At 28.8% G+C, this 13079-nt stretch overlaps 1 protein-coding gene across 12 annotated transcripts in view; it reads left to right on the top strand.

Moving 5' to 3' along the window:
- LOC126902806 (uncharacterized) overlaps positions 1 to 13079 on the top strand; it is a 171698-nt gene that overhangs the window by 142004 nt on the left and 16615 nt on the right. For all 12 annotated transcript variants that reach the window (XM_050680419.1, XM_050680426.1, XM_050680421.1 and 9 more), the window contains 2 exons: positions 2247 to 2365; positions 8473 to 8664. In XM_050680419.1, coding sequence (XP_050536376.1) covers positions 2247 to 2365; positions 8473 to 8664 — 311 coding nt within the window. The remainder of the gene's footprint in view (positions 1 to 2246; positions 2366 to 8472; positions 8665 to 13079) is intronic.

The raw sequence follows: 13079 nt of genomic DNA, 5'->3' as shown, positions 1-13079 counted from the left end.
AAAATATTTAAGATGGATAATGGAGGACTGTGTCTCGCCGGTAATCCTATTGGATGTGCTTTGATGCGGCAAGACAAACGGCATGACTTTCAAAAAGGAATCAAGCAAGCCATCCGTTAAAACCAAAAATAGAAACAAAACAGTTTGTGTTGTTTTCCGTTATAATATTCCGCACATAATCATTGAATATTTTTTTATTATGTGACTACTGAACTTGAAAGATACAAATATATGCGGGATAACATATACATATAATGAATGTGATATTTTTTTCTCATTCTTTCTTTGTAAAATAACTTTGTCAGTTTAAAAATTGCAAAACTATTTTATGATCGATTCGACATCAATAAAACTATTAAACGTGACTAATATGTAATTTCTAAGAATTCATTGGTACTTGGAACAAACAAAAAATATATCAGATTAAAATAAACGGTGAAAATATGTAATAAAACACTGAAAAGTGTTCATTAATGAGCTAGGTGAAAAACAAGGCAAAATTAAATATTTAACAAAATCTTAACTCATTTTACCCTTTGTCACATTATCTCATTTACCTTATATATTTTTCGAAAATATTTTCACATTCCGTTGGAAACATTTTTTTTGCTGTTTTTATTTGGTAGTAAAAACGTCAAAATTAATTAATTGTACACGTTTTCCAACAAGTTTTTAATTATTTCTATTTTAAAAAGGTTGTATATTCATCATAATTATATCATAAATGTTTAAATACGCAATCAAATGTAAATACATAAAGATTAATTTGTAGTTGGTTATTTGTTCAGCAAATCTCGTTTTCAACTTAAACAACTATCAAATTGCGTGGCTTCGATCTATTTACATTACCTACGTTTATATAAATACACATGTTTAAAGTGGAAAATACTTTTAATTTCGATTGTAATTAACATGATTTATTTTACAATTATAAATTTACTTCATTTATAAATAAACGTTGTATGTAGTAATTTCATCATTCAAAATTTTTTTTACTTTGCTCTATTGTATCTATTAATTTGAACATAAAAATTTCTTATAGTTATATATATTTTATAGATATTTATTTAATACTTTTTAATATATGTAGTAATACTTAAAAAATGTAGAGTATTGTAATTATATCACTTAAAACTAACATTTACAGAAAACAAATCAACAAATTGGAAAAGTGACTGTATCAGCAATTAATGCTAACAGTATATATTATACAAAGAGAAAAAAATAATTAAACGAGGGTTGAATTTTTAACCACTAACGCAACACGCGCATTATAAAAATTGTCTCTTTATTATTATTTTAATATTTTTATGTAGTAGACGTCACAGTTGTCTATTTAAAATACAATTGTTCGCTACCAAACTAGAGTCTTGAGAATCATACAGATTTTTAATTCTATAATTATTAATATCTATGTATATACGGCTAAAGTTAAGACTGGTAATTAAATCGGAAAAGAGAGAAATTGGTTGTGATGGTGACTAACGAGTACTCCTCTTTTAGTCTTCTACTTTTGATCTAAACCGTACTGAATAGTCAAGAGACAACCTTTTTAGCGGCTCCCTAGTTTGAGGGGTTGTATTGACCCGTATTATACCGACGGAAGAACTCGGAAAGAGGCATCAAATATGTTTTGACGCTAAATATATATTCATGCATATTTATGTGTTGTATCTACAACCAGGCCAAGTCGGCGTAAAACAATTAATACAAGTCCTGACTCACCCGTCATATCGACTCTGATTCAAAGGATAATTTATATCAAACACCCTACTTTCAGAACAGCTCGTTTATCTTATCGTCACAATATGTACGGTCAATTAGGCCATTATTGCTGAGGTTGGCTAGTCTCGAAATTTTTATAAGACTTCGGATAATCGCAATTTATTTATACATATCATAATCATTTATTAAAACATCGAGTCTGCACAAGTGCTATGCTTTCAAGTCCCGTACTATCAGTTACAACCAGTGGGTGTTCCACTGTTTTTTGTACACTGGACATTCCCCGTCATTTATTCAAAGTTTACTTTGAAATGGACATTTGAAATAATTGGGGACTATGACTACATTACTAATTATTTTGTCAAAATACCAAAAATGACATATGAAGTGCGATGTCTTGTGTGCTCTTTATATTCATTTCATTTAAATAAACAATGAAAAAAATAATTATAGAATGATTAATTACCCCTTAAAAAAATATCTTTTATATACTTATTGTTTTAATTTTTATTTGTAAATAGGAAAACCGGTCGAGACGGGAATCCTCAGTTTTCGGCAAACACGGAAACAGCACATCAATTCCAAGAATACACTTATAAGAAAATTACACCATGCGATTTCTGCTCTCAAGTTTTAAGAGGTAAGATACTTGATTTAAGTTTATTGTTCTTCAGAGCAAATTTCATTTTAAGTCAAAAAAATTTAATCAAACGCTTGTAATGTATTTTTACTGGTGTTTTAATTTAAGTCATTTAACCCTCGTTTATCTATTAAACTTAATAAATATTAATATATAAATTATTAATGTTATTAAGACTAAGATAATCATATTTAAAATAATAATACTAAAAAAACTCTAATTATTGATACAGTCAATAAAAAAAACACAGATTTTGATTGATAACAGATAAAGTATTAGTGTTTAAGTCGTAAAATGTTAATAGGAATGAAGAGGAAAATGATTCCGTAGTTACCAGAGAACTCTTATAAAGCTAAGTTAATTTTTATATACCCTCATCAAACAATTTAACTATGAAATAATATATTATACCCATTTCTCGTGTAATTATAAAATTGTATATTCAGTCAGATCCACAATATATATTATATACAATTATCATTGTGTATCATTAAAGCAACATTTTCTTTAAAAATACATTGTATTATTTAATTTTTTAAATATAAAACTGTCTATCTAATGAAACTAGATAATATTTTGAAAAAAGGCCATTTCGTCTAAAAGCTTCAAAATATTATAATTTATTTAAAACGACTCGATACAATTGAAAAGTATCTTAGTTTTAAAGTTCTTATAGATCTCAAAAATCAAGTTCAGTAACAGAAAATAAAATTCCTTACTCTTAATCCACCGTCAGTGACTAGGAAACTGAATTGACGTTAGTTATTGCGTTGTAGTAAAACTCGATGTTTTCGACAGATTTTATTGGTATTTACTCCAAAAATCATAAGGTTGTAAACTAATATTCATAAAGGACTAGTCAAACGTACATAATCCATTATGTTGTACCCATCTCAATAATATTTTATTGCGTTAAAACTCGTCACAAGTGCCGTAATACACAATGCTCTTGTATATTAAAAAAAAATCCCTCAAGGTTTCCACGTGTAGTTTTCATAAGACAAAAAGTATTTTAAAAATCATATAGCTATTAATCATAGCACGAAATAATATTTTGAAATGCATTAATTTTTCTACATTATTTTACATAATTATCATTAAATCACAGAGTAAACAAACGAATTAAAGAATAAAATTCGCCCATATTTAATTATAAAAGTATTTTGTGTTTAATATTTAAATTGTCATAATTATATCAAATTAATGATTATTAATATTATCGCTATAAAAATAGTAATAATTAATTCTTCTTCTCTTTTTGTTCCTCGCCTTAATCCCAATTACTTGGGGTCAGCCCCCTTTACCTTAAAATTCCACTTGACACGATCACCCACATCATCTACGCTCATATCAACCGTCGTCATATAGCATTCAATTAAATCCCTTCATCTCTTTTTTGATCTTCCCAAATTAATATAATTAATTATAATAGTAATATTAGATTATAATTATATAATAGTAATTGATAATTATTATTGATTTAAATTTTTTCTTGTCTAATATTATTTTCTCCGGCGTGGATTGTGATGTGGCGGCGCAGTGGATCTTTCAGTCTCCGCCTTAGCGCTGATGTTCAGCTGCGCTACTTGATGAAGTTCTCGAATAGGTGATCATACCGAAACTTGACACACGCCTTGCCTTTTTACTAGTTCCCTCTACCATAATGAGATCGACAGCTGGTGTGAAAACCGGCCAAATCAATAAGATAGAGCCGACTCCAAATAGTTGAGATATGGACTCAAAAGATGATTATGAATATTCTCCATGTTTACAATGATAATTGTGTAACTTTTAGAATTTCTTAAAGTATAATCTTACTTATTTACTTTTTAGCGCGGAATTACATGGCCATTAAAATTCAATTAAGTGCTGGGTTTTGCTAACTTTCCGGTTTAAAATTATTTTATAAACAAAAACATTTGGTAAACTTACAATGAAGTTGAAACTAGCTGAATAAAATGTTCATAAAATATTATTGACACATATCCCGACACATATCGATTCACGTAAACTGTTGTCATAACAAGAGAGTTGTAGATGTACTAGTTGGTCATTTTGGTCAGTAAAACACAAACAAGGTTCATTTACACGTAATATATGTTCTCGACTGCGTTAGTGAGCATTTGGGTAAAATCCACGGGAAAGCTTTTACTGCGTCGTAGAAAACGTACGAATAATAATAACTTTTGAATACGGTAAGTGGTAATGTGCGCTGAAGAAAACCAGAAGAAGAATATCGAGATTCGTTTCACGTAGTGTTTTATCCAGAGCCGATAGAAAGTGGTCGGTAGGAGTGGTGGTGGTGGTCGTAGTTGTCGTCGTCGTCGTCTTGTTATATTGGAAGCCCCTAATCGAATCCAATTTGTGTATCGCCGACGTTGAGACTTGCGGAAGCCCCGAAAATATAATTTTGTTGACGCTATGGTCGTTGTCACCCGTCGCACGAGAGGTGACGGCATTTAGGACTGGGTGAAGTTTGAAAAATATTTACTATAACGCTCAGTGTCAACACAGTGTGTTCCTTTTCCTATGACGTATGACAGAGGGGAAAACAGTTTTCATGTTAGGATTTAGCCGTAAAGTTATAAAATTTCGTTATAAAAGAGACGACCCTGGCAACACCTGAAAAACCAATCCCATTCGTCATATTTATTTCACACCCCAAATCACTGCTGTATGTAACACGTTTATTTTGAGTACAATTGGCAATGCATCGAATGACTTATTTAGTAGACATATTCATTTTATTACTATAACAAGTCCAAATGATAATTGACTAAAATGTATTTTACTTCGTATCAAATTAATGGTGTAAGAAAACGCGATTATACGAAATACGCACGAAAAAAAATACTGAATTACTATTAATCAAATAATTATTTTACTATTCGTTATTTATGATAAGAAAAAAATTGTTTATTTATTTATAACGCTTCGATGTGAATTATAAATTAATTGAAGTTCTTGATTATTTAACGAAATTTGTTTTAGATGTATTTCATTTAATATTAAAAACAATAATTAAAACCACCAATTTTAGAAAGTTCAACACTAAAACTTTGTTTTAAATAATAAATGTCAAATTGCTCAGAGTTAAACAATAGACACAGTTTCAGTATTTTAGTTTTCTAATAAGAATCGTGAATCTTTGATGTGGTAGGGAAACTCGATTAAAAAGTACGTTCATAAAATAGTTGGTATGATATTATGCTGTATCGTAAACTAGCAAACTTTAATAAAACAACATCGAAACCAAGTAAAGCATTTACAGTCAGAGTACACATTTAGTTCGTACAATAATATTTTTATAGGTCAGGGAATATTTTAAAGCTCGATGGTTTGTACTCTGTAGATGATCCATTATTTAAGACGCTATGATAATTTATTCATGGAAGAGAAACGTTTTTGAAATAATACAAATATATATTGCATCATATGCGTTCGTAATTATCATTCCATAGAATATTTTTGACATAGACTGTTTTTGCTAATTTAATTGCTAATTAGTAATTTTTTTCTATCAAAGTTTGATTCATCTTCCTCAATATGCCCAATATCATTCTGGTTGTATAAAGCAGAATAATGAAGATACATAATCTTAAAAGTATAAACGTTTAATAACTGATTTATCACATTTTTGAAACTATTATTTTACTATTTCAACTGATCAACTTATTGAAATTTAAAACCCTTCGCTGTCTTCATTACTTATCAAATGAAAGCACTGTAGTAGAAGAAAATGTGTCGTGGTATAGTGTTCTATGGAAGAAATACGTAATAAAAATCTTGACTTAAAATTCAATAAATGCAGCATATCAGTTTATTATTTTCTTTTTGATCAAACTTGTGCAAAACCCGTTTCGGTAAATGAATGTTTGAGCTGGGGTGAATTTCTTTATAATCCTTACATTATTATCTTTGTCTAAACAAAAAAAGTCATAATGATTAAATTCTCTCGGAAGAATTTAGACTGTGATTCGTTTTTAAATATGATCCCTCTAATTATTCTGTAGCCAACTCACATTTAGCTTAGGTAAATTATATGTACACGAAACCATAATAAATATGTTTTACGAATTACACCGCTCTGGTTACTTATTTAAATTTAAGTTATCATAAAAAATAATCCGAACAATAATTACCTTAAAACATTCATTAAATGAAATCTATTAATATAATTTATTTTACAATTTTCACCCAGTACAATATATGATTTTCTTATCGTTATAGTTCCGTTTTTAATTATAATTAAAAAATTTAGTTTTAAAATTTAGGTTATTGAATAAACTTAGTATTCATAATTGTATTTAATTACCAAAGAAAAACAGGTTTTGTTAATTAATAGTATGCATTTACATTTTATTAGTGAAAACAAACTTTGAACCTAAATATCAAATAACTCAATTTATTTGAATTTATTATCCGCTAAACATTAGAAATTTTAAATTGTACTTTACGATTACACCTTAAAATTAACAATTCCCATTAATATTTTGGTTTTGTTTATTATTAAAATAATGTATAAGAATTTATACTAAGTTTTTAAGTACAAACTAAATTGATAAAAGTCAAGTTCATCAGTGTCATTACTGATAAGTGTTCTCTCAAAATCTTATAATAGTTTTATTGAATGCCACTATTTTATATAAGAGTGAGTTAAATATTGCACTAAGATTAAATTAAAATTGAACAATTTGTATTTTTATTTATACGAATTTTTTACGGTTAAAATTAAAAAAAAAAAACTAAAATAACAAAATTTTCTTCTGAAAAATTCATCTTCATCTGTATATTATTTCAAAGTATGATAACTTGATTGTAAGCGAGCAAAGATGTAATATTAAATAATGTTAATTTCTCGTCCATAATTGAAGCGTGAACTTTCAAAATCAGCCAAAACAATATTTTTTCAAAACTGTTTTTTTTGTATTTCCTTAAAGATTACTATAATGTAATATCTGTAAAAATATTTAACACCTGACAAATGATAATTAATCTTAACTACACTTGGAAAATCGTTTCCTTCATATAACTTTATTAAAAATATTTTCTTTTTTTTGTTGTCGCTGGAAAATTTCAAAAATTTACTTTTAGCTAATTTTGAAACTACACACCTGACTTCATCTCACTTAAAGTTCCAAATTTTTTACACTACAATTGCTATTAAGTTTCAAAATAAATAAACTCCAATGTTTTTCAAGTGAATATAAACCGCTTAACTTATCCGATACCTTTGTTTGAGACTACAGTTACAAAATAATATACTCTTTCTTTTCAAGTTGGGTGTCGTTACAAACATTTTCTGCTCATTTTGTACTATTGTCATTATATTTATATAACATTTAGTACGTCACTAGCTTGTTCTTCGTTGTAATCGCACATGATGGCGTTTTCTAGTGATTATCGTTGTAAAAAAACTTCATACTTGGTCTTCTCCGATTGAGCCTTTTTCACGGTTAGTTGTTAAAGACTATACGGATAATAATGCTTTTAGTATCTCCAGTAGCGCCCACACCATATCTTATCGCTTTGGAATGCGAGTGTCGAGTATGTCGCAAGAAATCTATTACAGTCGCATTCCCATCACTTATCTCAGTGACACTAAAATAATGTCAGAATGTTTTCAACGACCTCCGAGGTCGTTGCCATTTTAACGACGACTGTCTGTAAAAAGAAACGAATTTAATGGTCCGGGTGCCACTGTTACTCAGTGGCAGATTCTTGTAACGGATACAGTTCATTTATCGTTTATTTAGGTCAACTGTCGGTCAATTTAGAAAGAACCGCAGTTAATCTGGAAAATAAAAAAAAATCGTATGAGTTGACTAGTTATAAATCATTTATGGATTAGTTAAGCCTAAACATTAGAGTATTCTCCTCGGGAGTATTATTTTTACAGCAAAATAATGTCGGCCCCCGTTTGTATTTAACTACACAGAGAAATTTCGCCTGAAAGCTCCATTGTCGGCCTTTGATCGAAACTACTGAAAATGACTTCTAGTTGTATACTCTGTTAGTTATAATTAATTAATACACACGTTGATAGGCTTCTGAAACGTGCCGCGTTAACAACATTTAATTAATAATAGTGTTTATATTTTTCACAGGGCACACCAGACAAGGACTTAAATGTCGAGTGTGTAAGATGAACGTGCACTTGGACTGCCAAGAAAAAGTGACTACTCGGTGTCAGGTCAAATCGCGTTTATTACGCCGACAAAAATCCACGTCGGAAATTGAAACCAAAATGGCTGCGATGAACGTTTCATCCGCTTCGGCTGCAGCGCTAGACGACGAAGGTGAGTTAATTGGGAAATATATTAAACGCTTTAAAACGAAAATGTTCTTAAATGTATTTATCATTGATGATCACAGGACGTATATAGAACAGTGCCAAGTGCCGTAACAAAGGTGCTGGGTACAAAACATAAATATTATGTGTACTGTATTTTACAGGTACACTCACTCATATACACACACCATACACCTACGCTTTATATGAGTTCCTCTATTACCAGACATTTGACGGAAAACGTCAAATTTTTTATTGCTGTCCAATACACAATAACATTTGATTTCAATCATTCGAAAAACTCTATACGATTATTATCCCACTCGCCATTTTTTTACATAGCGAAGGATAATTTTCGTTTTTTTTTTTTTATTATTTGTTTATTATTCTCTATTAGTTTATACAAATATATATATATATATATATATATATATTTGTTTATCTTTTATTTAATTTATTTATTTTTTTATTAAAAAAAATTCAGCTTTCCAAAGTCGCCATATGTACATATTATAATTACCGTGTACATTGTTTAGGGTTGTAAATAACGACGAAATTATATTTGTATTCACATTCATTAGAATATTCATTATTGTTTACGATTTTTATTTTTTGTTTTACTCTTTATTCATTTTTTTCTTTTTTTTTTTTATCATTATTATTATTTATTTACACTTTTAATTTTGTACAAAGTCCATGCACGCTGTTCAATTTGAGTGATGTGTTTTATTATACTTTAATAATAATTACATTTAAAACACAACTGTTTTTTTTATATTGAATTTCAATTTACGTTGCGCAAATTGCAATCGCATCCCTCCAATATGAACAGTATCTCAAACCAATCGTGTGATAGAGTTTAGTAACTAACAAAAATAGTATTTGCGCTCATCGTTCGTATTGAGTTCACTGTGTTTTAATAATTATTTATGTTTTTCGCCAAACTAACGAATGATTTTACTGTGTCTATATTTTTAAGCCTTTTAGTTAACATCCGATAAAAAACTATTTATGTAGTGGTATAACTAACCAAATTCGAGAGTAGAAAGTGTGTAGTTTATGTTGATCTTTAGTCGGCTTGACATAAGAATAGATATTCAACATATTAGAAATCAATACTAGGAACTTATAGCTTAAGAATCGAAATTAGTATATTTATAAATTTAGTAATTTTAGTTCATATTTTTTCTATTATCCTTATGAGACATTCAAAGGAATTTACGTGTTGACAACATTTTGTCTACTATTGATTTTTATCAATCTAAAATCTCAAACGCCAGAACGTATACTTAACTACGTGTGCCGCCATAAGTTAATGATTAAAAAAGAAAATTAATTGTTTTCTGTATCATATCGGGTGTTAATCACAAATAACGAAAAAATCTCGATTAAAGCTGCATAACTAATGTTGTAAAACTCAGTATCTACATCTCAGTGCACAACTGGAAATTAAAAATAGCCCATGCTAATAAAAAAGACCACTTAAGATTTATGGCCTTTAAATAGTATATTCTGAACTCGAACGTCACGCTAACGTCAGAGCATAGAAATTAATATAATGAAACAGGAGATGGAAAATGGGAACTTATTAAAAATAAAAATTTTAAATGAATTACTATATTAAAGAGTTGCTTAAACGGTGGTGCTCGTGAAGGGCATCTAGAGAAAATGTATCCGAAAACGATAGTTTAAAAGGTTTTTGGCTACCCGACTATATGAGATGTTCAATAAACCGAAAAAAGAAATTTCCCAGGAACATTATTGATAACAGGGAAATCTTATGAAAAGAATAGCACGTAATTACAGCGGTCGGAAAATAAAATGTATTATTATAACTATTTCTTACTAATTTCAAGGTAAACAATCTCATTCACGAGACATGACTGTAATAGCAATACAAAGGAGTAGTATGGGCTCTCCTTCATAGATGAGTGATGCTAGAAGTCTGCAGTGATTTCGTTTCGAAAAATGTGTGCCCTACTCAATAATATAAGATAAATAATCGTATTTCTTCTAAGAAAATTATTACGTTAGCATTATTACCCTAAAGGCAATAAGTCTTAAACAATGTTAGACGATACGTGATGTAAGGAAAGTCCATGTACTCGAGTCGTACGGCATTAACTAAAGACAAATGTAAGATATTTTCCATTTGTCAGTATTGATTATGAAATTTCCTAAAAAACAAATAGACACTGAGGTATGTACTATAAGTTTAATGGTAAAATAAGGTATATTTTTTTTTTGTGATTTAGTTGCATTTGNGATTATGAAATTTCCTAAAAAACAAATAGACACTGAGGTATGTACTATAAGTTTAATGGTAAAATAAGGTATATTTTTTTTTTTGTGATTTAGTTGCATTTAAAAATATTGTGCCGTAAACATGCTGGGTAAAACTTCAAATTTGTAAAAAAGTGAACCGTTCCGCGAACACAATCTCAACTTAAAATACGGAAATGTGATTTTGACAGACATTGATGTTCGCACTTTTAAACGCCACGGTCAGCTCATGAAATGAAAATTGTTTGAGCATGAAAAACACTTTATGAATTCAAATTTATGAAAATATTTTACTGCGCGTTAAATAAACTATATGAACATTCACTTTGAAACTTGAATAAAATGTGTAAATATTTCATTTTTAATAAATCGCACTAAAATACTATTCCCTACGTAAATTAAATTTTAAATTTGCTACAAGTCATTTTATTCATCGAAAGATTTTGAAATCGTCAGGCACGTTAGATTAAAATTGATATACGTCATTTTTATCAATTTTCATACGAAGAAATAATAATGAGTCTTAGTTTTTATTAAAAATAGCTATTGGTAGAATATTATGAACGAGACAGAAAAGAGCCCTTACAATTTCTTGTGGATTTTCAACTGAGAAATCTACTAACTTGAGTTTAAAAGAATATAAATAACAAACTGAGATGGAAAACCGTTTTTAAGATGAAGATTACAAAAGATAAGTTTCAGTGCACTGTTACAACAAAGGTTATATGAACTCCGTGGTACACAAAAAAGTTGACTCGATTGAACATTAAACTTCATTTCTTCACTCGCCAGTCTCCTTTATCAATATAATTTATTTGTTTTTAAGTATGCGTCACTTTTAAAACGACAGCAATTTTTTATGTGTCAAGTAACAAATTTATTAAGAATGTTTTCGTAACGAAATAAACGAATGACTTTATTACTATTTTTCAATACGGTCGCTTATAATACTTTTGGTTTTAAAGGTGACTGTTACTGTTCTTTTAAAAGCCACAAAGGCATTTTTTAAAACGATTTTTACTCAATCGATTTTAGGCTAAAGGTAAAACAATAAGATGACAATAGAACATTACGTTTTATTAAAAAAAAAATAATCTTCATTCTTATAACAATTAACGAGGCCGTCACGTCGATTATAATGTTTCGAACAAAAAATATTGACAGCTTGTCATTACGCAACTGTTCACGCGATTTCTTTTGTTAAGATTTTACATTTTAAGTCGCCCAGAAATCTAAGTAAATTACTTTGACGAACGGGTTTTTTTTGTAAAATTGATAATTTTCCGTCTTTATGGCATAGTGTAATAAGCCATTTTTAGTTCAATATCAAAAGTTTTAGTACTGGCCAATTATATGACCTTATTTTACTTACTTGTTAGTAATAATGCGTCTAAATATTTGAATAATCTCTCCTTAGTTTAGTGAATGTAAATCGTTAGAATACCAACAGGGACCTCTTCGTCATAAGTTTCCCGTCACTCAATGTGCGATCCTTAATAATAAACGTGACAAATTCTTTTAGTTTTTCTTTACTTCATTTCTATTGAACGAGTTACGCCGGTAGAAATAGCAATTATTACAGAAATCAAACGCCCACCTTTCACATAAAATAATTAAATAAACAAACCGCAACCGTAGTTCATGTCAATTTTCAAGTCAGTTGTAATCCTTGGCAACTAAAGTCAAAAGTCAGAATAAAGGTTGATGACCATATAAATCTAAAAGACCTCAAATTCTTCGACAAGCGTTAAATTTAATGAATCAATAACTAATCTTAAGCGTGTACACTTCAAGGGTCAACAAACTTCTCAATTTTGAGCACAGGCAAGAAAAATATCAGCAAAAGTATAAACACAGTAAAAAATATTTCTAGTATATTCCACATAAATAAATACAACACAGTGAACATTTTCGAGTTTTCGTTATAGGTAATATAACGTTTGTATTTAAAAATCAACTAATATTAGTAGTATTTTGTTGAAAAAACTTTAGTAAAATCTTTCCATTTCTTAGATATTCTAATAAGTTTATTGTCCAATATACCATAAACCTTTGGAAATAATATTATTTTATTAAAGAAAATATCTAACTGTAAATATGACGAAATCAAATGATTTTAAAAGTGATTACATCAAACTA

This window comes from Daktulosphaira vitifoliae, unplaced genomic scaffold (genome assembly GCF_025091365.1).
Source record: "Daktulosphaira vitifoliae isolate Bord-2020 unplaced genomic scaffold, ASM2509136v1 Scaffold_3, whole genome shotgun sequence".
Classification (NCBI taxonomy): domain Eukaryota; kingdom Metazoa; phylum Arthropoda; class Insecta; order Hemiptera; family Phylloxeridae; genus Daktulosphaira; species Daktulosphaira vitifoliae.
This window is presented reverse-complemented; position numbering and strand designations above follow the sequence as displayed.